Source organism: Triticum aestivum, chromosome 6B (genome assembly GCF_018294505.1).
Source record: "Triticum aestivum cultivar Chinese Spring chromosome 6B, IWGSC CS RefSeq v2.1, whole genome shotgun sequence".
Lineage (NCBI taxonomy): Eukaryota > Viridiplantae > Streptophyta > Magnoliopsida > Poales > Poaceae > Triticum > Triticum aestivum.
In genome coordinates, this window is record NC_057810.1 from 18,936,965 (window position 1) to 18,964,251 (window position 27,287).

The following is a 27,287-nucleotide window of genomic DNA, read 5'->3' on the forward strand; positions in this document are numbered from 1 at the left end:
CATGAAAGTATCACCGAAATGAGCAAGATAGCTTTCATCGATGAAATCATCCCCTTCTTCATCTTCTTCCATTATAACCCCTCTTTCTCCATGCTTGGTCCAACAATTATAGCTTGGCATGAAACCGTGCCGAAGCAGATGCATGTGAACATCTCTTGAGGAAGAGTAACCCTTCTGATTCTTACAGATAACACATGGACAGATAACAAAACCCCCCTGCTTGTTCGCATTAGCCACTACGAGGAAATCTTTCAAACCCGTAGTGAACTCGCCGGAGAGTCGGTTACCGTACATCCATTGCCGATTCATCTGCATTATTATAATATAAAATATATAATTAACCATCATGCATTTGTTAAACTAACTAGCTACAAACAATATAAATTAAACAATGAACTGCACACATGCATATTTTATCAATGACACATCAAAGGTTCATCAAGTTGCTAACCGCGATCGAGGAGTGTGGCTCCAACACTTCATGTCATGTTTGTTTCATGCTCTTGGCGCATTTCATCAAACACCTTATGTGCATAAGAGGAACCAAAAGCAAACCTACACCCACTTGTGAAGAGAATGGCTCCAAATGGCTAAGTGTTGGCTGCTGGATGGGTATATATAGGGGAGGGGCTTTAGTTGCGGTTGGCCTGGCAAACCGTGACTAAAGGTGCCCGAAGGCCTTTAGTCGCGGTTGTCCTGGCCAACCGCGACTAAAGACCCTCACGTGCGCCAGCTGGCCACCGAGCGCCCTGGGCCCAGGCCTTTGGTCGCGGTTCACCTCCAGAACCGCGACTAAAGGTCCCATTAGTCGCGGTTCCTACAGCTTCGCGACTTATGAGGCTGGACGGAAGCCTGTTTTTCCACCAGTGGGCCTTGCGTCTATTTGGACCAAGTCTTAGTTAAATGTAGTATACTTTGACCCGTGGACTCACTTGCATACAGTAGGGCTAGCTCCTCCCGAGTGTCAAATGTTTTCTAGCTTATTTTAAAATCAGAATGATTTTACACAATTCCTGAATAGCATATAGACTTTGAGTAAATCATATGAATTTTAAAAATTGAAAATAATATATCAAAAAGTTCAGAAAAATATCGCACACATGCGCACGTCATTTGCATTGACGACAAAACCAATGTTAAAGCTATATGGGTTAAATAACTTTAATGGACCTTGTAATTACAATTGTAGGTGTGGAAATGATATAACTATTACATTTCAACTTCAGTGAACTTGGTTTATGTTGCATTAGGTTAATTTCAAAGAACAGCAGGCCATGTCACCTTGGTGGCCATCTTCCTCTTCTGCTGCCATTGATCAACGTGGAGTTCGGTGGCCCAATACCTAGCCCGTTGTCGTGGATTGAGAATGTAGGGCGCCCGGCTAGGGTTTGCTAGCAGGTGGTGCAAAAGCCTTACGGGCAGATCAATGCAACAGAAAGGTAGAGTTGGGCGAGAGAGGTGGGGCATTGTGAGGCATACTGTTGGACTCGCCAGAGTTTGCCTGAATAGGAAGGCGAGTGAGACGAAGGAATGTGTATTGGGGCGAGGCAGAGAAGAGTGAGGGGGAGGAGGACACGGCCGCTCTGTGAAGTGAGATGGGCTAGCTATACTGGCACAATAGCTAGTTTCATTAAAAAAATAGAGCCATCCATTTGCCAAATAAAACACTAAAATAATATATTAAGAGATAGAAAATACATAAAGATCAAAGAATTGTTTTCGTATTACTCCTATAAAGGATGAGTACCAGCCTCCCTTGGCTCCTCGCTAACGAGAGTGCCCTCCTAACCGTCTGTTGCCCGTTGGCTTCTATGGGAACCGCTAGGGTGCACTCCAAGCCATCTGATCTTCTCGGACGGCTCTGACCCGGGTGACCCGGCTAGCAGGTCCATGACGGGTGCATAACCCAACACACCCGAGGCCACTATCATTGGGTGGCATCGGGTGCGCACGTGCGTGGGGAACCGCACGCTCTGTCGCACTAGAGATGGGCTAGCTGGACCCGCCCGATGGCGTCCGTTACCGGGTGACCCGGCTGGGAGGTCCAATAACGGGTGGACCGCCCAGGGCGACCGACATTAGGAAGCGTTGGACGCACAGTCGGGTGAGGCACCGAAGCCACAGGGTCATGTCGCTCGTGTGACATTGCCGTTGCCTGGCTGGCACGACCGGACCAGGATGAGAGGTTCTCCGAGCCGTCCGTGTTGTGATGGTGTGCCATGAGGGCCTCTCGAGGTCTCTCCGCATAGTCCATCTGTCGCGCGGTGCCCCATGCCAGGCAGACCGACCGGACCCACTTGTCAGTGTCCTCGGCTAGCGCTGGGGTGGTTCGGTCATGATAGTCAGGCCTGTGCACGCGGCTGGCTGGGTGGCGTGTGCCGGGTGGTCCAACAGGGCCATCCGGCCAGTTTTCGCGATGGCTAGTCACACGATCATGAGTTTTGGCAATAGACCAGGTAGGTAAGCGCTCGCCCGCATCTGACTAACCGATGTGCTTGCCTCGCGTGAGTTTTTACCCGGCTTTGGCTTGTCGGGTTATTTGGTGAGGAGTTTTATTGTCGTTTTTCCTGGTTAACGTTTTCCCGGATCCTTGCCGTCACGGGCCCTAGCCGGCTGCTTTCCGTGGGACTGGATGTGACATGTGACATCGGTAACTTGATCATGCAGAGTCGGGATGCCTCATGAGCATTTCAGCCTTTTCGTAAAGTTAGTTGTGCTCTGATTTCTAGGACGATTTTCTTTAAATTTGCAGCTTATGTACCGCTTGTGATATTTTGGATGACTTTCTGGTGAGCCGATGTAATCGGATGTGGCGTCTGTCAATAGGAAAAGAACACAGTGTTTAATGGGTGAGGCGCATTCGATAATATGGTCCAACCACTTGGAGTCAAAACCCAGCTTCAACATAATACTTCTCGTGAAATTCCACTCCACCTGGTCATATGAATTGTGCGTATAAAGCCTGACATAATATAGACAAGACTGCCCTTTCCGTTTCTTCTTTGTTGTGCGATACCACTTGTATGCTGTCAAATCATTATCCGTAATCATGCACCATGGAACGGAAGTGCTCTGTTACAGCAAAAATTATCTCGGGCAGCATACTCTTCAAACAATTAGCAGCATTTTTTATTACTTTATAAAGTACATTGTGTGAAGAAAATCGCCAGAACCGGACTTACAGATTTGGGGTTATCATATTTTGGAATAGAAACCACCATCTTACTGTTACATCCCTCTGGAATCATGCCTGACTTGAGTGCTTGTAACATATTATGGAGTCATGGAATCATCTGGATAGCACATTTGGTTCATATACATTAACATTAAGCATCAACAAGCATGGATTAATTTCCTCATGCTTTTGCCTGGCCCTTGATTATGCTCCTCCATTTTGTTGCTTGCTTGCTTAATGTTTGACTTGACTGAATTGTTATGGGAGTTAAATTTGCATCTTGGAGCACTCTGACTCTTCCTGCGCTAACACTTGCTGCATACGTGATGTAGTTTAGATGCGACCATACAAGAGAACAGTCTGTAGAATTCGACAAAATATTTTCTATGGAGTTCACTATCTTTGGTAGCTGCTCTGTGGATAATCAGTGCAAATGTGAATGATATGTTTGTTACCGTTTGGTCATACTTGTTCAGCTAACCTTGAGAATGAGCGTGTAGCTTTCACAGGTGTCTCTTTCATGTGTTTCACATTCTTTATACCCCACACTGCTTATACTATTCAGTATTCCCTGTCCTAAAATAATTGTCTCAAGCTTAGTACAACTTTGTATTAAAGTTAGTACAAAGTTGAGACACTTATGTTAGAATGGAGGGAGTATTATATATGTTTGATCGAAGAGCACACGCGAACTTGTCATCGGTGCTATACCATATGCAGCACTGTTTATTTTATAAAATCATGGAATCATATACATAATCTGACCAACCTCCCCAGTATAGGATATGTGTACACTGGACTTCTCCCTAACAACGAAAAACAATATACATGACACTAGGCCGACAAGTGGTACCAGTAACCTGTGTGATGGACTTTGTTTCAAACACTCACTCATCAGACCAGGTGATGCCCTCCATGCCGACGTTCTGGTCGAGCCCCAAGGCATTCCACACCGCAGGAGAGGCGTCGACGATGTTGTTGGCACACGGGGGCTCGTAGTTGTGGTCCTCGTCACAGCCATAGACGGAATCGCACTCGTCCACCACTTTGGCATACACAGACTTGCCATTGGCGGTGATCTTGATGCGGTGCTCGCAACGGGCCATGTTCTTGAACCAACCGGTGGAGAGCGCGACTACCATCTCCTTGTCGCTATGGTAGGCGCTGTCACACTCTGACGGACCGCCGCCGTCCTTGCCCTTCTCGAAGCTGTTGAGCGTCAAGACGGCCTTGGTGGTCGTGGTGACCGGCGGCGAGCAGTGGTACTGCGGGTATCTCTTGCCATCCTCGCAGCAGTCGGGGTCGTTGCTCTTCTCACAGTTGCCCGACTTTCCTGGAAGGTAGCCACTCGCACGGCAGACACCGAGACCCGGGCGGAGCGAGGACGCGACATGGGAGGTGGAGAGCGCCACGAGGAGGAAGATTGCCATGGTGGCCAGAGCTCTTGCAGTGGCCATCTTACCTTCCGAACACTCTTGAATTGTAAACCTCTTATTCTTGGTTGATGCTATTTGTTTGCGTTGATTGCTTGTGTGTTCAGAGAGCTGCAGGGTCGACTTTATATAGTGCGGCTTCCGCTAGTTCAGTTATCAACACCAACTGGTTGCATGTTCTCCACGGCAAATGATTGGTAAGTACGTTCAGGCATGGCAGTTGTGCGTAACGTATCAAATGGTTTGATAAATAGGACCGACATATATATTTATCGTCTGTCTCAGCATGAGCCGTGGGAAAGTTAGACAATGACAGTATTGTTTAGACCGATGATAAATATATGTTGCAGGACATGTTCAAGGAACTGAATGACTTGACACCAACATTCTATTCTATTTTTACCATCCTTTTACCTCTTTTTTTTTGCTAAGTTCGCATAATCGGTGCGGGTCTAGTTCTTGTGTTCATGCAAGGCTTCCCTTCTTACTAAAATAATGATGCTCAATCGGGTGATATTCATTTTTCATAGGTGGGACCCGCGCGTCGGCGCCTGCTGCTCCAGCCTCGGCCTTGCTCCCGCAAACCCGCAAGAGCACGCACAGCTCCCCTCCGTCGCTCCCATGTTCTCCCATTGTGTCGCCGCCGGGCAGAGTGGTTATTAACGACGTTTAAACTATATCAGGTTGGCTCCAACCACTAGCTTGTGAGACGCATTCGACAATGAGGTCCATCCAGTTGGAGTCAAAACCCAGCTTAAACATAATACTTCTCAAGAAATTCCACTCCACCTGGTCATATGAATTGTGTATATCAAGTAGACTAGACCCCTATTAAGGCTAACTCTCTGTCCTAATCACATTATGACTAGTGGGCCCTCTGCTTAATACATCAATTAGAAAGTTGTTCATGCAATAACATGTTGGCCTTGCGTCTATTTGGACCAAGGCTTAGTTAAAATGGAGTATACTTTGACCCGGCGACTCACTTGCATACAGTAGGGCTAGCTCCAAGTGTGTGTCAAATGTTTTCTAGCTTATTTTAAAATCACAATGATTTTACAAAACTCCTAAATAGCATTTTAGACTTTGGGTAAATCATATGAATCTAAAAAATTGAAAGTAATATATCAAAAAAGTCAGAAAAATATCACACACATGTGCACGTCATGTGCATTGATGACAAAACCAATGTAAAAGCTATATGGGTTAAATAACTTTAATGGACCTTGTAATTACAATTGTAGGTGGGGAAATGATATATCTATTGCATTTCAACTTCAGTGAACTTGGTTTATGTTGCATTAAGTTAATTTCAAAGAACAGCAGGCCATGTCACCTTGGTGGCCATCTTCCTCTTCTGTTATCATTGATCAACGTGGAGTTCGGTGGCCCAATACCTCGCCTGTTGTCGTGGATTGAGAATGTAGGGCACCCGGCCGGCTAGGGTTTGCTAGCAGGTGGTGCAAAAGCCTTCCGGGCATATCAATGCAACAGAAAGGTAGAGCGGGGCGAGAGAGGCGGGGCGTTGCGAGGTGTGGTGTTGGACTCGCCAGAGTTTGCCTGAATAGGAAGGCGAGGGAGGCGAAGGAAATGTGTATTGGGGCGAGGCAGAGAGGAGCGAGCGGGAGTAGGACACGGCCGCTCCGTGAAGTGAGATGGGCTAGCTATACTGGCACAATAGCTATTTCCATGAAAAAAGTAGAGCCATCCATTTGCCAAATAAAACACGAAAATAATATATTAAGAAATAGAAAATACATAAAGATCATAGATTGTTTTCGTATTACTCCTATAAAGGATGAGTACCTGCCTCCCTTGGCTCTTCGCCGATGAGAGTGCCCTCCTAACCGTCCGTTGCCCGTTGGCTTGCTATGGGAACCGCTCGGGTGTGCTCCAAGCCATCTGATCTTCCCGGGCGGCTCTGACCCGGGCGACCCAGCTAGCAGGTCCATGACGGGTGGATAGCCCAACACACTCGGGGCCACTAAAATTGGGCGGCATCGGGTGCGCACGTGCGTGGGGAACCGCACGTGTCGCACACGAGATGGGCTGGCCGGACCTGCCTGATGGCGCCTGTTGCCGGGTGGCTTGCCACAGGAGCCTTTTATTGGCGATGCAAGCCGTTCGATCTACCTGGACTGCTCGCGCCGGGGTGACCCAGCTGGGAGGTCCAATGACGGGTGGACCACCCAGGGCCACCGACATTAGGCGGCATCGGACGCACACTCGGGTGAGGCACCGAAGCCACAGGGTCATGTCGCTCGTGTGACATTGCCGTTGCCTGACTGGCACGACCGGACCAGGCTGAGAGGCTCTCCGAGCCGTCCGTGTTGTGATGGTGTGCCATGAGGGCCTCTCGAGGTCTCTCCGCATAGTCCAGTCTCTCGCGCGGTGCCCCATGCCGGGTGGACCGGCCGGACCCACTTTTTGGTGTCCTTGGCTAGCGCTGGGGTGGTTCGGTCTTGATAGTCAGGCCTGTGCGCGCGGTTGGCTGGGTGGCGCGTGTCGGGTGGTCCAAGAGGGCCATCCGACCAGTTTTCACGATGGCGGGTCACACGGTCATGAGTTCTGGCAAGAGACCAGGTAGGTGAGCGCTCGCCCGCATCTGACTGACCGATGTGCTTGGCTCGCGTGAGTTTTTACCCGGCTTTGGCTTGTCGGGTTAATTATGAGGTGAGGAGTTTTATTGCCGCTTTTTCCTGGGCTACGTTTTCCCGGATCCATCACGGGCCCTAGCCGGCTGGTGTCCGTGGGATTGGATGGGACATGTAACATCGGTAACTTGATCGTGCAGAGTTGGAATGCCTCATGAGCATTTCGGCCTTTTCTTAAAGTTAGTTGTGCTCTGGTTTGTAGGATGATTTTCTCTAAATTTGCAGCTTATGTACCGCTTGTGATATTTTGGATGACTTTCGGGTGAGCCGATGTAATTGGATGCGGCGTATGTCAATAGGAGAACAACACAGTGTTTAATGGGTGAGGCGCATTCAATAATATGTTCCATCCACTTGGAGTCAAAACCCAGCTTCAACATAATACTTCTCGAGAAATTCCACTCCACCTGGTCATATGAATTGTGCATGTCAAGCCTGACATAATATAGACAAGACTGCCCTTTCCGTTTCTTCTTTGTTGTGTGATACCACTTGTATGCCACCAAATCATTATCCGTAATCATGCACCATGGAACGGAAGTGCTCTGTTATGGCGAAAATTATCTCGGGCAGCATACTCTTCAAACAATTAGCAGCATTTTTTTATTACTTCGTAAACTACATTGTGTGAAGAAAATGGCCAGAACCGGACTTACGGATTTGGGGTTATCATATTTTGGAATAGAAACCACCATCTGACGTTACATCCTCTGAAATCATGCCTGACTTGAGTGCTTGTAACACATTATGGAGTCATGGAATCATCTGGATAGCACATTTGGTTCATATACAAAAACATTAAGCATCAACAAGCATGGATTATTTTCCTCATGCTTTTGCCTGGCCCTTGATTATGCTGCTCCATTTTGTTGCTTGCTTGCTTAATGCTTGACTTGAGTGAATTGTTATAGGAGTTAAATTTGCATCTTGGAGCACTCCCACTCTTCCTGCGCTAACACTTCCTACATAGGTGATGTAGTTTAGATGCGACCATACAAGAGAACGGTATGTAGAATTCGACAAAATATTTTCTATGGAGTTCACTATCTTCGGTAGCTGCTCTGTGGATAATCAGTGCAAATGTGAATGGTGTGTTTGTTACCGTTTGGTCATACTTGTTCAGCTCACCTTGAGAATGAGCGTGTAGCTTTCACAGGTGTCTCTCTCATATGTTTCACATTCTTTATACACCACACTGCTTATACTATTCAGTATTCCCCATTCCAAAATAATTGTCTCAAGCTTAGTACAACTTTCTATTAAAGTTAGTACAAAGTTGAGACACTTATTTTGGGATGGAGGGAGTATTATATATGTTTGATCGAAGAGCACACGCGAACTTGTCATCGGTGCTATACCATATGCAGCACTGTTTATTTTATAAAATCATGGAATCATATACATAATCTGATCAACCTCCCCGGTATAGGATATGTGTATACTGAACTTCTCCCTAACACCGAAAAACAATATACATGACACTAGGCCGACAAGTGGTACCAGTAACCTGTGTGATGGCCTTTGTTTCAAACACTCACTCATCAGACCAGGTGATGCCCTCCATGCCGACATTCTGGTCGAGCCCCAAGGCATTCCACACCGCAGGAGAGGCGTCGACGATGTTGTTGGCACATGGGGGCTCGTAGTTGTGGTCCTCGTCACAGCCATAGACGGAGTCGCACTCGTCCACCACTTTGGCATACACAAACTTGCCATTGGCGGTGATCTTGATGCGGTGCTCGCAACGGGCCATGTTCTTGAACCAGCCGGTGGAGAGCGCGACTACCATCTCCTTGTCGCTATGGTAGGCGTTGTCACACTCTGACGGACCACCGCCGTCCTTGCCCTTTTCGAAGCTATTGAGCGTCAAGACGGCCTTGGTGGTCGCTGTGACCGGCGGCGAGCAGTGGTACTGCGGGTACCTCTTGCCATCCTCGCAGCAGTCAGGGTCGTTGCTCTTCTCACAGTTGCCCGACTTTCCTGGAAGGTAGCCACTCGCACGGCAGACACCGAGACCCGGGCGGAGCGAGGAAGCGACATGGGAGGTGGAGAGCGCCACCAGGAGGAAGATTGCCATGGTGGCCAGAGCTCTTGCAGTGGCCATCTTACCTTCCGAACACTCTTGAATTGTAAACCTCCTCTTATTCTTGGTTGCTGCTATTTGTTTGTGTTGATTGCTTGTGTGTTCAGAGAGCTGCAGGGTCGACTTTATATAGTGCGGCTTCCGCTAGTTCAGTTATCAACACCAACTGGTTGCATGTTCTCCACGGCAAATCATTGGTAAGTACGTTCAGGCATGGCAGTTGTGCGTAACGTATCAAATAGTTTGATAAATAGGACCGACATATATATTTATCGTCTGTCTCAGCATGAGCCGTGGGAAAGTTAGACAATGACAACATTGTTTAGACCGATGCTAAATATATATTGCAGAACATGTTCTCCCATTGTGTCGCCGCCGTGCAGAGTGGTTAACGACGTTTAAACTATATCAGGTTGGCTCCAACCACTAGCTTAGACAGTTAGACTAGACCCCTATTAAGGCTAACTCTCTGTCCTATTCACACTATGACTAGTGGGCCCTCTGCTTAATACATCAATTACAAAGTTGTTCAGGCAATAACATGTTGGCCTTGCGTCTATTTGGACCAAATCTTAGTTAAATGTAGTATACTTTGACCCGTGGACTCACTTGCATACAGTAGGGCTAGCTCCTCCCGTGTGTCAAATGTTTTCTAGCTTATTTTAAAATCAGAATGATTTTACACAATTCCTGAATAGCATTTAGACTTTGAGTAAATCATATGAATTTTAAAAATTGAAAATAATATATCAAAAAGTTCAGAAAAATATCGCACACATGCGCACGTCATTTGCATTGACGACAAAACCAATGTTAAAGCTATATGGGTTAAATAACTTTAATGGACCTTGTAATTACAATTGTAGGTGTGGAAATGATATAACTATTGCATTTCAACTTCAGTGAACTTGGTTTATGTTGCATTAGGTTAATTTCAAAGAACAGCAGGCCATGTCACCTTGGTGGCCATCTTCCTCTTCTGCTGCCATTGATCAACGTGGAGTTCGGTGGCCCAATACCTAGCCCGTTGTCGTGGATTGAGAATGTAGGGCGCCCGGCTAGGGTTTGCTAGCAGGTGGTGCAAAAGCCTTCCGGGCAGATCAATGCAACAGAAAGGTAGAGTTGGGCGAGAGAGGCGGGGCATTGTGAGGCGTACTGTTGGACTCGCCAGAGTTTGCCTGAATAGGAAGGCGAGCGAGACGAAGGAATGTGTATTGGGGCGAGGTAGAGAAGAGCGAGGGGGAGGAGGACACGGCCGCTCTGTGAAGTGAGATGGGCTAGCTATACTGGCACAATAGCTAGTTTCATTAAAAAAATAGAGCCATCCATTTGCCAAATAAAACACTAAAATAATATATTAAGAGATAGAAAATACATAAAGATCAAAGAATTGTTTTCGTATTACTCCTATAAAGGATGAGTACCAGCCTCCCTTGGCTCCTCGCTAACGAGAGTGCCCTCCTAACCGTCCGTTGCCCGTTGGCTTCTATGGGAACCGCTAGGGTGCACTCCAAGCCATCTGATCTTCTCGGACGGCTCTGACCCGGGTGACCCGGCTAGCAGGTCCATGACGGGTGCATAACCCAACACACCCGAGGCCACTATCATTGGGCGGCATCGGGTGCGCACGTGCGTGGGGAACCGCACGCTCTGTCGCACTAGAGATGGGCTAGCTGGACCCGCCCGATGGCGTCCGTTACCGGGTGACCCGGCTGGGAGGTCCAATAACGGGTGGACCGCCAAGGGCCACCAACATTAGGAAGCGTTGGACGCACAGTCAGGTGAGGCACCGAAGCCACAGGGTCATGTCGCTCGTGTGACATTGTCGTTGCCTGGCTGGCACGACCGGACCAGGATGAGAGGCTCTCCGAGCCGTCCGTGTTGTGATGGTGTGCCATGAGGGCCTCTCGAGGTCTCTCCGCATAGTCCATCTCTCGCGCGGTGCCCCATGCCAGGCAGACCGGCCGGACCCACTTGTCAGTGTCCTCGGCTAGCGCTGGGGTGGTTCGGTCATGATAGTCAGGTCTGTGCACGCGGCTGGCTGGGTGGCGTGTGCCGGGTGGTCCAACAGGGCCATCCGGCCAATTTTCGCGATGGCTAGTCACACGATCATGAGTTTTGGCAATAGACCAGGTAGGTGAGCGCTCGCCCGCATCTGACTAACCGATGTGCTTGCCTCGCGTGAGTTTTTACCCGGCTTTGGCTTGTCGGGTTATTTGGTGAGGAGTTTTATTGCCGTTTTTTCCTGGTTAACGTTTTCCCGGATCCTTGCCGTCACGGGCCCTAGCCGGCTGGTGTCCGTGGGATTGGATGGGACATGTAACATCGGTAACTTGATCGTGCAGAGTCGGAATGCCTCATGAGCATTTCGGCCTTTTCGTAAAGTTAGTTGTGCTCTGGTTTGTAGGATGATTTTCTCTAAATTTGCAGCTTATGTACCACTTGTGATATTTTGGATGACTTTCGGGTGAGCCGATGTAATTGGATGCGGTGTATGTCAATAGGAGAACAACACAGTGTTTAATGGGTGAGGCGCATTCAACTCGAGAAATTCCACTCCACCTGGTCATATGAATTGTGCATGTCAAGCCTGACATAATATAGACAAGACTGCCCTTTCCGTTTCTTCTTTGTTGTGTGATACCACTTGTATGCCACCAAATCATTATCCGTAATCATGCACCATGGAACGGAAGTGCTCTGTTATGGCGAAAATTATCTCGGGCAGCATACTCTTCAAACAATTAGCAGGATTTTTTTATTACTTCGTAAACTACATTGTGTGAAGAAAATGGCCAGAACGGCGCTTACGGATTTGGGGTTATCATATTTTGGAATAGAAACCACCATCTTACTGTTACATCCCTCTGGAATCATGCCTGACTTGAGTGCTTGTAACACATTATGGAGTCATGGAATCATCTGGATAGCACATTTGGTTCATATACAGAAACATTAAGCATCAACAAGCATGGATTAATTTCCTCATGCTTTTGCCTGGCCCTTGATTATGCTCCTCCATTTTGTTGCTTGCTTGCTTAATGTTTGACTTGACTGAATTGTTATGGGAGTTAAATTTGCATCTTGGAGCACTCTGACTCTTCCTGCGCTAACACTTGCTGCATACGTGATGTAGTTTAGATGCGACCATACAAGAGAACGGTCTGTAGAATTCGACAAAATATTTTCTATGGAGTTTTCTATCTTTGGTAGCTGCTCTGTGGATAATCAGTGCAAATGTGAATGATGTGTTTGTTACCGTTTGGTCATACTTGTTCAGCTAACCTTGAGAATGAGCGTGTAGCTTTCACAGGTGTCTCTCTCATGTGTTTCACATTCTTTATGCCCCACACTGTTTATACTATTCAGTATTCCCTGTCCTAAAATAATTGTCTCAAACTTAGTACAACTTTGTATTAAAGTTAGTACAAAGTTGAGACACTTATGTTGGGATGGAGGGAGTATTATATATGTTTGATCGAAGAGCACACGCGAACTTGTCATCGGTGCTATACCATATGCAGCACTGTTTATTTTATAAAATCATGGAATCATATACATAATCTGATCAACCTCCCCAGTATAGGATATGTGTACACTGGACTTCTCCCTAACAACGAAAAACAATATACATGACACTAGGCCGACAAGTGGTACCAGTAACCTGTGTGATGGACTTTGTTTCAAACACTCACTCATCAGACCAGGTGATGCCCTCCATGCCGACGTTCTGGTCGAGCCCCACGGCATTCCACACCGCAGGAGATGCGTCGACGATGTTGTTGGCACACGGGGGCTCGTAGTTGTGGTCGTCGTCGCAGCCATAGACGGAGTCGCACTCGTCCACCACCTTGGCATACACGGAGTTGCCATTGGCAGTGATCTTGATGCGGTGCCCGCAACGGGCCATGTTCTTGAACCAGCCGGTGGAGAGCGCGACTACCATCTCCTTGTCACTATGGTAGGCGTTGTCACACTCCGATGGACCGCCGCCGTCCTTGCCCTTCTCGAAGCTGTTGAGCGTCAAGACGGCCTTGGTGGTCGCGGTGACCGGCGGCGAGCAGTGGTACTGCGGGTATCTCTTGCCATCCTCACAACAGTCAGGGTCATTGCTCTTCTCACAGTTGCCCGACTTTCCTGGAAGGTAGCCACTCGCACGGCAGACACCGAGACTCGGGCGGAGCGAGGACGCGATATGGGAGGTGGAGAGCGCCACCAGGAGGAAGATTGCCATGGTGGCCAGAGCTTTTGCAGTGGCCATCTTACCTTTTGAACACTCTTGAACTGTAAACGCCCTCTTCTTCTTCTTCTTCTTGGTTGCTACAACAGTACTGGTTTGTTTGCCTCTATTGCTTGTGTTGTGTGGTTAGAGGGCTGCAGGGTCTTACTTTATATAGTAGTTCTTCTGCTAGATCAGTTATGGTCACCAACTTGTTGCATGTTCTCCACGGCAAATCATTGATGAGTTCAGACATGGCACTGGTCCGTAACGTATCAAATGGTTTGTTGTAATACTATACTACTAGATCGGATGTATATACGACCCCGTCCCATAATATAAGAACATTTTCAAGCTAAAACAGCTTGAAAAACGTTGCTACATTACGGGACAGAGGGAGTACATCGTTTCTCACTGAGCATGAAAGACAGACAATGACAGGAAGGGTTACAATGAAAGACAGACAATGACAGGAAGGGTTACACCAGTGATAAAAATATTGTAGAACATGTTCAAGGAACTTAATGAATTGATAGCAACATCCTATTCTATTTCTACCGCCCTTTAACCGATTATTATTTTTTTGCAAGTTCGTGCAGGTCCCATTCGTGTGTTCATGCAAGGCTTCCCTTCTTACTAAAAAAATTGAGGTCCAAGACTGATTCGTGTGTTATTCAAAATGTTAGGAAACTAGATATCCTAATTCAATTTCACACAGAAGGAAATAAAATGTACAGCTTGAGGAGAACATATATAATGCTACCACCAGAGGTGCAGTTCCTTGCTGGTGCAACACATATTTTCGCCATTTGAGCAATTTACCTTGAGACCCCGCAGTTTCATCCTCAGAATTCATTGCCGCGGTAACATCTTACTTGGAACTTTAGAATCCTGCAGACCACCATTTGATTTGCCCGAATGTACGACTACACTGCATATTGCTCTGCTTAGACCCAAGCTGAAGAACAGGGCATGCTTGATTACTTGCATACATCTCAGTATCACAAACCGAGCTTTCGCTTGGATCTACAACTGCAAGGCTAGAACTGCAAGAGACACGCATCCAAATGTTCGATTTCGTCGAGTCTGAAGTCCTCCAGCATCTTGTTAAAATCAAGGTATACCCACCCAATTTCCACTGCCGTTACATCCGAATGTGACCAGAATCAAAAATAGGATAATCTCACAAAAAATAAGTCAGGACGTCTCTGCTCCTCCATACATACAGGTAGAATTTTCCGTTGTTGGACAGCCGCAACAGGTTTACTTCCTAGAACTTATTTCTCTAGCATGTGACAGTATAAAGCGAATAGCCCTACAAACAAAGGGAAAACGCTCTCCCTCCATTCGCTGAAGATGGTCCTCAATTTCACTTGGTAACATCATGAATGGCGTTAGCCAAGTAGGCGACGCCTCCATTCGCTGAAGATGGTCCTCAATTTGACTTGGTAACATCATGAATGGCGTTAGCTAAGTAGGCGACGTTGCCCGTCGTTACACCGGCCATGCTGAAAGAAGCGATGCAGAACAAGTTAATGTGAGGAGATTAGACCAAAGGCGCCAGCGAAATAAAGAAAAGCACAAAGAAACTGAATAGTTATAGTCGTTGTTAGTACCTTATTCTCCCGTTGCGTGTCATGTAGATATGGTATTCACTTGTCAGGCGATCGACTTGTTCCGGTGTCATCCCACTGTAGCAAAACATTCCAATCTGCATGAATATAGAAAGCAGTTCTTACATATAACCAATAACCAAATTGCCAATCTCCAAAGAAAACAAAGTTGAAATGAATGCAGAGATTCTTGTCCAGCCAAAGATATCAGCGCCACACAGGAGATTGGTCTGCATTAGTAGCATTACCTCAAGAGTTTAATCATGGAAGTTACTGACTCTTCCCAGTTTTAATCAAGACTAAAAGCTTGAATGCCACACCTTCATTTGTCAGATTGACTATAGCCATACATAAGACAACTAATATATTATAAATTCACACTTCTAGTTGATTTGGAAAATTGTTAGGCCCAAAAAGCCCTTGACATATGTTTCTAGATGGTTGTTTGGCTCTCTGACATGGCTGCGACTTGCAGGACTGTATTGGCGCCATAGACCACACATCATAGAATCATTTTCTCTATCTGAGTTTGTGAAAGTGTGGAAGCCATAATTTCTTGAAGTTACATCAAATGTAGTCCCTGGTAAACAAAATTGTCTATAACTACAAGATTATGGTACCCCAGGGTGGGACCTTAGGATTGCTAGCATTATCTCAACTGTTGTGCATCACTACAATTTGCATGCCACTAGTATCAAATTCAGAAATTCCATAGTGACATTTATCATAGTGCTATTTACCTGATTGGTGACATGCTCCCATGATAAAGGTGAACCTAACTTTTCAAGATTCTCCCGAAGTGCCTTCCGCATTCCAATGATACGATCAGCCATACCCTAGAAACAACAAGAATTGTTAATAAACTACTTTCTTTACATACTCCATAGACTTCATTTAGGAGCTTTAAATGGTTTAGACAGCTAATCAACAGTTTACCTTGACCTCTCCCAACCATACATTCTTCAATTCTGGATCACTAAGGATAATTGAAACAACCAATGCACCATGAACAGGTGGGTTGCTGTACATTGGTCTCGCAATCTGTTGCAATTGGCTCTTAACAGCAACTGCTTGCATCTCATCCTCGCAGAGGATACTGCAATGGCAGCAATCAAACGATAGCAACGATCATGATATGGCTACCATTTAGACAAAACACAATATACTCCCTCCGTTAGATTACATACGGAGAAAAATGAGTGAATCTACACTCTAAAATATGTCTGTATATATACGAATGTTGTCCGTATTGAAATCTCTAAAAGGGCTTATATTTAGAAATGGAGGGAGTATTTCTTTGACAGTCATAGACTTCGCTGCAGACAATACATAGGGATCATTCCCTGAAGTGAAATTTGTTTGGTCTTTTATTTGATTTCAAAACACGGTGTCTTGAGAAATCCAACCAGATATACTTATTTTTATTTTTACCAGAAAGCCACACTTAATTTTACAAGAGCATGCGTGAAGTTGGTGAGGAACATACACAGATACACTATTACTGAAACCAGGAGCTAGGTGATAGCATCATGACATACGTTTCAAGGATAACTATCAGTGATCAATAGGATACCTCAGACATCCCGCTCTCTGGCCATAAAGACCCATGTTCTTTGCATATGACTGAGCACATCCAATTTGGTGTCCGTCTTCAAGGAATATACGGATTGCCTTGGCATCTCTCTCTGGATCACCGCTAGCAAATCCTTGGTATGCCATGTCAAAAAATGGGAAATGATTCTTCAACTACAGAAACAAAAGAGTGAGATATATAAACCATAACCGGTACAAAACAGGAAGCCAATATACAAGTAACACAATTGTCTGTTATCTTCTCTTTCTCCTTACCTTGAACTGATAGGATATTTCTCGCCATTGTTCCTCAGTAGGATCTACTCCAGTAGGATTATGGGCACATGCATGAAGCAAAAAGAACGAACCATTTGGAGCATTCTGCACATGACACAGAAAATCAGAAGAAGAAAACATTAAATCCAAGTAACTATAGGAAAATACACACTGCCAACATGCCAGAATCACTTGGGAAATGGTGAATCTTTCTCTGTCGACTGAAACTATATATGTATGTAAAACGACTCAAGGTGAGAGACAGAATAAGTAACATGACAAGAAGTTCACTTGTTTTATAGCTACTTGGTTTAAAAAACGCATACAAAGTTAGATACAGGAATGAGCAACAATGCAAGATGTCAGGAAGAGCAATATATAACTAAAATGATACTCGAGAAATGGATCACCTTGATATCATCCATCAATCCTGCAAAGTCAAGCCCTCTCGATTCCGGATGGTAATATGAGAATGTCCTCTGTGGCACTTGAGCATCCCTCCAAATATTATGATGGCTGGAGAAGCAACCCACATTGATGTTAGCTACTAAGGATATAAGGCAAGTGGGAAGACATAAACTATTTCTCATACAAACCACAATGGAATTAACTGAAGATCTTTCAATTTTCTCCTTAAAACAATCTGAGAAGTGAACAAAAGAGCAATTGGTGCCACAGCAGAACATTAACTCACTTGGACCACGTTGGTGTAGGTATGTAGATCTGCGAATCCGGCAAGAAACGCTTCTGGAAATCAGCGAAGAGACGGCATGCGCCAGTTCCTGAAAGTGCCTGCACCGCTGCAATTCTTTTATCTTTGATGAACTCGGAGTCCTCGCCGTACGCCAGCTTTAGTGACTCCTCAATCATGTGCATACTCCCTCCCATTGGAAGGTACTCCCTGTTTTGCAAAGTTAACCAAGATAGTGATCATAAGTTTGGAAACCAAAACTCACGCAAATTGGCAACATCCACTTTCCAGTAGTTAAGTGTTTGTGTTTAACATTGATATGGTCTGGTATCAAGCAAAAGACAGCATGTCTAGGATGACCAAACCATCGTTTTCATGATAAAGCTGCCGAAAAGCATCATCTGAAAATTTCGGTGTAGATCAATCCAAAACCGGTGTCCGGCAAATAAGCAGAAAGTAACAAATGGTATCATTCCAAAACCTCATTGAAGGAGAAAATAAGAAAAACCGGTGCCCTTATACAAGATAAAGGCGTGGATGTGGTTCCTATTTGGAAGGTTGTAATTTCTTAGCCGCAGCAGTTTCTACCCCTGACAATAGTATCAGTTATCGATCAAACATCTAGCATGCTATTTCTCCCCAACCAGAATGAATAAGGTTCTTGCAACTAACTCGTGGATCAGCAGGTGCAAAGCAAGCAAAGCAGCTAAGACTCCCAACATGCACAACTAGACAGAAAAAAAAAACTAGCATCAGCCATCACCTGGCTAGTGGAAAATTCATCGAACACTATCCGTGCAACTAGCAAGCTAGCAAGAGTGAGTGAGTAGATCAAGGGAACCGGGAAGGGGATCTCACGCACATGTTGAGGTTGCCGGCGATCCGGCGCTCCGCCTCGCGCACGCAGTCGAGCACCACGGGCTTGCCGTTGTCGTCCCGGTAGGCGCCCTGCAGTTCGCCCAGCACCCCCGTTTGTCAGAACCGGCGGCATTCGGATGCAAAGATTCCAAACAAAGAAGCAAGCTATAAGAGGAGTATAAGCACGTACGACGCCGACGTTGACTTTGTCGGGGGAGGGGTCGGCGAGGAAGGCCTCGGTGACGCCGAGGATGGGGTCCTTGGGCGCCGGCTCGACGTGGCCGAAGAGCGACGCCATCGCCCGCGCCGGGAGCAGGGGCAGGGCCCCGCGCTGCCGGATCGCGGAGGCCGCGCGGCGGTACAGCGCCATGGCGGGCCGGCGAGGAGGGGGCGGCGGCGGTGAGATTCTTCGCCGGCCGGAGAGGGGGGTAGGGAAAAGGAAGGTGGGAGGAAATCTGTGGGCTGGTTGCGGCGGGCGGACGGTGGTTTTGCAGGGGAGAAGAAAAAGGCGTTCCGTTTCGACGGATTCCTTCGCTGGCTGGTTTCACTCCACTGTTTTCAATTTTCACCGCTTCACTACTCTTCCTCGTTGACTCCACAGCTATACCTGGCCATCCCTCCGCCCGGGCCGGGCTTCGGGCCGGGCCTACCAAAGCCCGAAACGAAAAACCTAGGCCTAAGCCCGGCCGTCCGGCCTAAAAATCAGGCCCAATCCCATCCCATCACGCAAAAAGCCCGTCGGGCCTCTTCATTAAACTACAAATATGATGGGCCTGGCCTGGCCCGGTCATCGGGCTCAAAATCTAGGCCCGGCACGTCGGCAAGGTCCGGCCGGGCTTTTTTGGGTCGGGTCGGGCTGCTCACGGCCAGGTATAACTGCAGTCAATTTGTTACTGCTACTATTTCAGTATAAATAACTACTGTACTAAAAGAATTAGGACCGATGAGCAACGATGAGTCCATGACACCAAATGTCTGTGGACATGTTCAGACGTGCCCGCGGACGATGAAAGGGACAGAGTTCATCCAACCCCGGGCATCAAATTCAAACAATGTGCTATGACTAATAGTGGGCTAGATGGTCTAGGAAAAAAAAGATAGAGTGGGCCCACAATTGCACATGGGCTGTGGAGGACGTGGTCCAACTAATAGCACGCCAAATAGACTATTCTGACTCCCCCAAACCATCAGCACCATCAAGTTGTGATACCTCAATCCCAGTCGAGATGGAGAACTTTGCAAGGGAGTTTTATGGAAATCTTTGTTCATTAGAAGGGGTACATGACATGGAAACAGGTCTCAGAGCACGTGCCACAGAAAGTGAGCTCGGAGATGAATGCATTCTTAGTGAAGCTCTATACAGAAGAAGAAGAAGTAAAGAAAGCCTTTATCCAAATGTTTTCGGCCAAGGTTCCAGGACCGGACAGATTTCACGTCCAATTTTTCAGCGTCACTAGGACGTGTGCGGTAAAGAGATCACAAGAGCGATTTTGAGAATTATCAAGGGGGAAGAGGGCGCTGAATCCATCAATGACATTGTCTTGTTCTCATACCAAATGTAGCAAATCCTTTCCCCCTCTCACAATTTAGACCGATTAGTTTGTGCAATGCCCTCTATAAGATTGCTTCAAAAGTTGTGGCTAACCATCTCAAGGTTATTTCTCATAAAATTATTTCACAAGAACAGTCAGCTTTTGTTCTTGGTAGACTCATTATAGACATATAAGTGTTACATTTATGAAGAGGAATAGATCCAAGACCAATAGTTATGCTGCTCTTAGATTGGATATAATGAAAGCTTGACAGGATCGAGTGGCAATATCTCGAGGCTATAATGTTGAAGCTTGGGTTTAACCATCAATGGGTTATGTGGTTATGGTAATGGTCAGGTCAGTTTTATTCAATAGTAAGAAGCTTGAGGAGTTCAGACCATCTGTAGGTATTCTACAGGGAGATCTCATTTCACCCTACATTTCCTTATCAACGGTGGGGTCTTTCGCGCCTATTGGAATCTAGTCAATCATCTCACTTGAGCAGAACTAAGGTGACTTCAATATTGTTGTTTACAGCAAGGGACCACCAAGGGACCACCCTGTTTAGAGAGAGAGAAAGGTCGCGGGCCAAAAGCCTGGATAGGCCGGTTTGTGTGTGCTTGGGCCGAACAGCGTTTCGGTCCAGGGAAATAGTTTTTATTTATTTATATAAATTACAGCTAGGGGGGGGACTTATCCAAATGAAATCATAAAAGATCAAGAAAAATCATAACATTAGCTAGACTCATGTAGAGCTTTGTGAACATTTATTCTGGCTAAAAGCAATTTTATAAATACATGTTTCATGCAATAAAGTAAATTTGACAGTAATGTTAATTCCCTAAATTATTTTTAGGGTGTATTAAATGTTCAAAATGTTTCTAAGAACTCCAAAAAATTATTCAAAACACTACCCAATTATTTAATATTGAAGAAGCCAAATTATCTTCTCTCTTTTATTTTATTTTTAAATGAGAAATTGTTTGAATATTTCAAATTCCAAATAAACTATCGAGCACAGTAAAATTTCAAATGGGCATTTTGGGAAAGTCATCTCATTCCCTCTCTTTTGAAGATTCAAATAAACTCTCAAAAGTTTCAAATTCAACTAAAATTCAAATAAGGTCAAAGAAAAACAAATCATTATTATATAATTAGATAACATTCCAAGATTTAAAAATTTGGGATGTTACAAAAATTTTCCTGGAGGCCCATGAGAGTAAGAGCTCTCTTACTAGCTATCATTTTATGTATGAAAGTTGGAATTTTAGTTTCAAAGCTCATAGATCAGCAAAACACACTTCTTCGTTGGGGATTGGTCAGTATGTCTAGTTGGGCCTTCCATATGATGGTACCTGTAAACATCCATATTATTGATCAAATAAAAGCGTGTGTTTTTTCCTAAGAAAAATCAAGGTGGGTTCCGCCACCGTAAGGATTAGCTAAAGGAAATGTCGACGAAGTGATCTTTGTGACAAACAAAAAGGGTATAGGAGCTGCTATTTTTAGGTCTGGAACTTGTGAGTTGATGGGGCTTCAGTTCTGGTGTATAGAGGTGTCACAGAGCCAACATGCATGGAAGCGATGGCATGCCGAGAGGCACTATGCCTAGCATGATATCAACCCGTGTGGAAGTAGTGAGCACAATTCATGAAGGAAGCAAAGGATTGCATGCCGTGATTATCAAAGAGATTAGTAGTATGGAATTTTTAGCAGGAGATTTTCATTTTTTGGATATGAGAGGAGGGAAGATAACGTTGATGCTCACAACATCGCGCAACCTTCCTTATAGCTTTAGCACCAGACTAACATCGTTGGATTTTGGATCCCGGGGCTATGTAAAACCTTCCCTAAAAAAATCTCCCTCGGGTTTGGTTCCGATCTGTGAGATTTTGGACATCCGGACTTGTCAGGACATTCGGTGACTCCTGTTAGATGGCCAAAAGTGTCCGGACCTGAATTTAGGGCGATTTGATGATCCGGTTGGAGCTTGTCGGCGGAAGGGAGCGGCGCACTGCCGCCCGGCGGGGTCATCTTCTTCCCAATGACCGGCGGCGACCGTGGTTCCTCCCCTCCGCCGGCAGCGCATCTCCGGTGCGGCGCAGTGGTGGCAGATCGGAGGTGGGTGGGCCGAGCCGAGCCCTAGAGCAAGAAAGGGAAGGACGGGCCCAGCAACCAGCTGGCCAACCAAAGTGGGCTTCCACTCCGGCCGGCCCACGAAGCTAGCCTGGCCCATACGACCGGTCCGTTGCGTCCGTCCTACAAAACTCCGCATCCCCCGTCCCCGCTGCGCAACGGACCGTAGCGTAGCGGAGCTTCCCTCCTCCCCTCCTCAACCTCCGCTCCGGGGGCCCTCGCAGTCGCCGTCGCCGTCGCCGTCGCCGGCCGGAGTGAAGCGCCGCCCGCGCTCCACGGGTAAGCAATCCCCGCTCCACCCCCCACCGAATGCACGCGAAACCCCTCCCCCGCTCGCTCGCCCGCGCCGCGCCCCCCACCCCAGAGCGCGCCCCCGCGCGCGACTGCTCTGCTCGGCTCGGCTCGAGAGGCCCTGCCGCGCCCTGGTCGGCGGGGCCTCGCGCGGAAGCCGCGGAGGCGGAACCCCTGCGCTGCGCTCCTCTCTCTCGCCCTTCCCCGACCAGAGCCGAGCGCGCCGCGCGCGCGCGCGGGTGCTCCGCTCGGCCCTGCTCGGGAGGCCCTAGCCCGGTCTTCGTCGACGCCGCGCGCGTCGCGGCGGCCGAGCTCTCGCGCGTCTCCCTCTCTCGCTCTTCTCCTACCTACCAGAGCGCGTCGTCGGTGATTTCCTGCTGCCGTTGCTGACCGATTCCGTTTCGCCGTCTCTTGCTGATGAACCTGCAGGGCACGCGATGGCCGCCGAAGGGGACGAAGAGGGGGCCGCGGCGCCCAAGGTGGTCGGGCTGGCGCTCAGCGGCTCCAAATCCGGCGCGCACGTCCTCCGCTGGGCGCTCGGCAACTTCGCCAATGCCGACGCCCCTCCCGCCGCCTTCAAGCTCATCCACGTCCTCACCCCGGTCCTCGCCGTGCCCACGCCACGTACGCCACGCAGCGGCTCTTCACGTCCCGCCGCTCCTTCCTCCTCGTCGCCTCCTCGCGTTCGAGTTTGCTTTCGCCGTATGCATGCATGCTCACCATCTGTTTGTGTTTGTGCCTGTGCCTGTGTACCTTCAGTGGGGCACCTCCTCCCGATCGACGAAGTCAGCACCAGCGTCGCCGAAGGCGAGCTCGAGAAAATGTGGATCGAGAAGCAGGAAATGCTGCAGCGCTGCAAAGACACATGTGACCAAAACAAGGTTGGTATGGGTTAGCAAGTACTCCTGCCTTTGCATTCCATGTTCTAGACTGAATCTGAATGAATGAATGGATCAATGGATCGACCCCCATTTCATGTTCTATGTTGGTTGGACTTATGCGTTTATTTAATTGGCTCAGGTTGACTTGCCTTGACAAGCAGTAGTACTCCATTTCCATTTCATACTCTGTTGGTTGAATTTATTTGTTCATGTACTAGCACTAGGCCCAGGTTGACCTGCCTTAACAAGCATATCTCCATTTCCTATTCTAGACTGGCTGAATGAATGCATCAACCCCTTGTCTGCTGGTTGAATTTATCTGTTTACTTAGTATACTTGGCCCAGGTTGACTTGCCTTAACAAGCATGTCTCCATTTCCTATTCTAGGCTGGCTGAATGAACGCATCAACCCCTTGTCTGATGGTTGAATTAATTTCTTTACTTACTTGGCTCAGGTTGAAGCTCAAGTACTGCTTGTTGAGGGTAAGGATGTCGCGGATACCATTTCCAGTCTTGTTTCTCAGTACCAGATACAGAGCCTCGTTGTCGGTGACCCTTCCAGCAAGAGCCCATTCAGGTAGCTCCTCGTACTCATACTCATGCCTGTACTGTACTGATTCGTGATGAACAATAATTAATGTGCGTGCTCCTGTTGACCATTGGATCTTACAGGAGGTCCAGTGCAAGTAGGACGGCCTGCAAAATTTGCAAGAGTCTCCCCAGCTTTTGCACAGCATATGTTGTTTCAAAGGATGGGTTGTCTTCAGTTCATGCTCCTGTTCCAGAAAGTGGCTCGCCCTCTAGCTCTCCAGCACCAACAGGCAACTCTGGGAGCTCCAGCACCAAAGAAGTTACAGATGGGACGTCCTCAAGATCAGGTAAGGCCCCATAGGCGTCAACCTATCACCAAATATTTCTCACGTATGTTCCCTTTCTGTGCATCTTCGGCGTGCAATGTATTCCTTCCCATTTCACATTGCTGCTGGAACTGTGAAACTGCAGCAAGCTTGCATGAAGACATTAGCCTATTATTGTTTCTAGTAGTTGGCTTAAAAGTATAATCTCAAATGCAAAGATAGACAAGTTGGAGTTGCTTATTTCCCCTTCTCATCATCTGAATGTTACCTGTTCCCCTGTCTCATCAGATTTGGATGGCAGTTCAGCGCCGGGCCTGCCTAGTTTTACTCTGAACGATTATCTCACTGGAAATGCACCAGTATATGCCAACAAGGACAGAAGAATTGCCTCACGCACTGGTGCTGAAAGCTCTATATTAAGTCAATTGCGGGGTTCGGACAAGGTGCCAACAAGTTCACTGCATGAATTAATGCTTTCAGACAACAAGGTTGGTGGTGCAATTTCTTGGTTATTTACAGACTTGTAATTATATGAACGTCTTCAGTGAAACTACATTTACGTGTCGAACACATAGCTTTTGCTTTGATTTTTTTCCTAGATGATAGTTAATATATAATAAATTCCCCAGTTTTTTGTTTGGTAACTTTGCTACAGTAATTTGCTTTCCCTCCAATCTGATTGATAACGAGTTACTATGGAGCTGGCACGTGCCTTATGGATCTTGAATTATTATAGATGCATTCCTTAATTAGGCCAATTGACTGTTGCTCTGGAAAAAAGAGGTGAATGGAATATGGTAAGTTTAGGGGATTGCACTCGCTCTGATCTGATAACCTGTCCCATTGCAGGATGATGCCAGTACAGAGCTTGAAAAGCTGAACCTTGAACCAAGTCATAATAGGCTGCTGGCAACGGCATCCAAGGACGCTGATAGGGAGTCGAGGCTGGAGAAGCCCCTTGTACTTCCAAGCGACTCGTACTCAATGTTCACTTGGGAAGAGATTGATAATGCTACAGCGTCATTCTCACTCAAGATCGGAACCGGGTCTAATGGAACGGTATACAAGGGCCATCTCAATCACTTGGATGTAGCGATAAAGGTCCTTCATTCTGATGACAAATCCAGTACCAAGCATTTCAACCAAGAGGTAGTATTATTTATTAGCTGAACTCATCCTGTGCTTCTTCTACTACTTCTAGTGAACTGTTTTTTTATTAGGCCGCACTGTGTGTGTGTGTGTGTGTTTTAATGGCCTTTTCATCATGACATAGCATCTTGAGAATTTTTTATGTCAAAAGTTATTAAGTGACAATGTTCAAAAAAAGTTGATGCAAGTGCACTCTATTTCTGCAGCTTGAGGTTCTGAGCAAGATACGCCACCCACACTTGCTGATGCTCCTGGGAGCCTGTCCGGACAGGGGCTGCCTGGTGTACGAGTACATGGAGAACGGCAGCCTTGCGGATCGTCTGCAGCGCAGAAAGGGCACACCACCGATCCCATGGTTTGATCGCTTCCGCATTGCCTGGGAAATTGGGTCAGCCCTGGTGTTCCTGCACAGCACGAAGCCCAGCCCAATCATCCACCGTGACCTGAAGCCTGAGAACGTCCTCCTCGACCGCAACCTAGTGAGCAAGATTGGCGACGTGGGCCTGTCGACCCTGATGCCACCCAAGGAGACTCTGTCAAACCGCACGGTGTACAAGAAGACGGGCCTGGCGGGCACACTGTTCTACCTGGACCCGGAGTACCAGAGGACCGGGCAGGTGTCGGTGAAGTCCGACACGTATGCGCTTGGCATGGTGATCCTTGAGCTGCTGACGGCAAGGTGCCCGATCGGACTGCCTGAGGTGGTGGAGCGAGCAGTGGAAGACGGCCAGATTACCGATGTCTTGGATGAGAGCGCGGGGGACTGGCCCGTGAGGGAAGCGCATGACCTCGCTCAGCTAGGCCTGAATTGTTTGGAGATGCGGAGCAAGGACCGGCCTGACCTCAACAGCGTGGTGCTGGAGGAGCTGGGGCGGCTGAAGCGCATCGCGGCCAGCGTGTCGGGGGTGGCGCTGCCAGGGTCACCCAGTCACTTCAAGTGCCCAATACTCAAGGTACATACAGTAGAGTAATGTCGTCCCAGTGTGTGTGTGTGTGTGTGTGTGTGTCATAGACAGACATTGACATGCGTGTGGATGTGTGGATTGATAGCTTATTGTGTGTGTGTTTGTGTTTGGTTGCAGACGGTGATGTATGACCCGTGCATCGCGTCGGATGGGTACACGTACGAGCGCAGCGCGATGGAGATGTGGCTGTGCGACGAGGACGTGTCGCCGGTGACCAAGGCGCGGCTGCGTGACAAGACGCTGTTGCCTAACCTGTCTCTCAAGAGCGCCATCATGAGGTGGGTGGCTGAGGGGGGGAGGCCTGTGAAGGAGTAAGGCCACACTAATGGTAAATACTACTGTACGAAGCTAGTCTAACAGAAGAGAGCGCTGCACATATCATGGGGGCTTGGTTGGGTTAGGAGACAAGGCTGATGGTATTGGTGTTGGTACCGAGAGTAGAGTGCACATATCATGGGGACTTGGTGTCAGCTGCTTCTGCATAACGTCAAGGAGCGATTTTGCAACGATACTATCATACTACTAGAGTAGGTAAGTCGTGGAGATGTCCAGGAGAGGAGAGGAAACCCTGAGTTGAGTTGAGTTGGTCTTACAAATAGAGAATACGGAAAATTTTGGTTGGATTGGATGGATGCCGAGGTTATGTATGGCATTGGAACCTTCTTGGATGATATATGGCTTTGTCCTTTGTTGTTGTTGGCCTTGTGCTGTGAAGCCAGATTGAAAACAACCGGCTTTCAGTCCGATTTCTTTTCCGTCTGATCATTGCGTGATGATTCGCGCTCGCTCGGGTTGTTCGTTTCCTGTTTCACGGGTTCACGCCTGAACGGTTGTCATGCTTTGTCGCTTGGTGTCCTTTAGCTGCTTTGGCTTGTGTTTTGCTGCCCCCGATTGGATAGTTT

The 27,287-nt window shown here is 47.3% G+C and overlaps 4 protein-coding genes across 5 annotated transcripts in view; 1 reads left to right on the forward strand and 3 right to left on the reverse strand.

The window, feature by feature from the left end:
- Window positions 1-4,632, reverse strand: part of LOC123138640 (putative ripening-related protein 5) — a 15,690-nt gene extending 11,058 nt beyond the window's left edge. Inside the window, exon 1 of the mRNA XM_044558587.1 lies at window positions 4,067-4,632. Within this exon, the coding sequence (XP_044414522.1) occupies window positions 4,067-4,632 (566 nt within the window). The remainder of the gene's footprint in view (window positions 1-4,066) is intronic.
- Window positions 4,633-8,796: 4,164 nt separating this feature from the next.
- LOC123138641 (putative ripening-related protein 5) lies at window positions 8,797-14,387 on the reverse strand. Its single transcript, XM_044558588.1, has 2 exons — window positions 13,041-14,387; window positions 8,797-9,268 (listed from the first exon to the last, which is right to left on the reverse strand). Exons 1-2 carry the CDS (start codon window positions 13,604-13,606, stop codon window positions 8,797-8,799), a joined length of 1,038 nt encoding a protein of 345 aa, XP_044414523.1. The 5' UTR covers window positions 13,607-14,387.
- A 257-nt stretch (window positions 14,388-14,644) lies between these two features.
- LOC123135434 (aspartate aminotransferase, mitochondrial) lies at window positions 14,645-19,071 on the reverse strand. 2 transcript variants are annotated; one of them, XM_044554510.1, is made up of 11 exons: window positions 18,765-19,071; window positions 18,579-18,664; window positions 17,720-17,926; window positions 17,436-17,541; window positions 17,026-17,130; window positions 16,751-16,923; window positions 16,114-16,273; window positions 15,918-16,013; window positions 15,181-15,275; window positions 14,978-15,072; window positions 14,645-14,905 (listed from the first exon to the last, which is right to left on the reverse strand). In XM_044554510.1, the coding sequence occupies exons 1-10, from the start codon at window positions 18,942-18,944 to the stop codon at window positions 15,000-15,002; spliced, it is 1,281 nt and encodes a 426-aa protein (XP_044410445.1). In that variant the 5' UTR covers window positions 18,945-19,071; the 3' UTR covers window positions 14,645-14,905; window positions 14,978-14,999. The 2 variants fall into 2 exon arrangements, with proteins under 2 accessions (XP_044410445.1, XP_044410443.1); XM_044554508.1 differs by having other exon boundaries at window positions 14,645-15,072.
- Window positions 19,072-22,394: 3,323 nt separating this feature from the next.
- On the forward strand, window positions 22,395-27,058 carry LOC123135435 (putative U-box domain-containing protein 53). The gene is made up of 9 exons (XM_044554511.1): window positions 22,395-22,521; window positions 22,963-23,157; window positions 23,293-23,414; window positions 23,870-23,991; window positions 24,087-24,292; window positions 24,560-24,759; window positions 25,121-25,420; window positions 25,627-26,373; window positions 26,503-27,058. The coding sequence occupies exons 2-9, from the start codon at window positions 22,971-22,973 to the stop codon at window positions 26,698-26,700; spliced, it is 2,082 nt and encodes a 693-aa protein (XP_044410446.1). The 5' UTR covers window positions 22,395-22,521; window positions 22,963-22,970; the 3' UTR covers window positions 26,701-27,058.
- The last annotated feature ends 229 nt before the right edge of the window (window positions 27,059-27,287 follow it).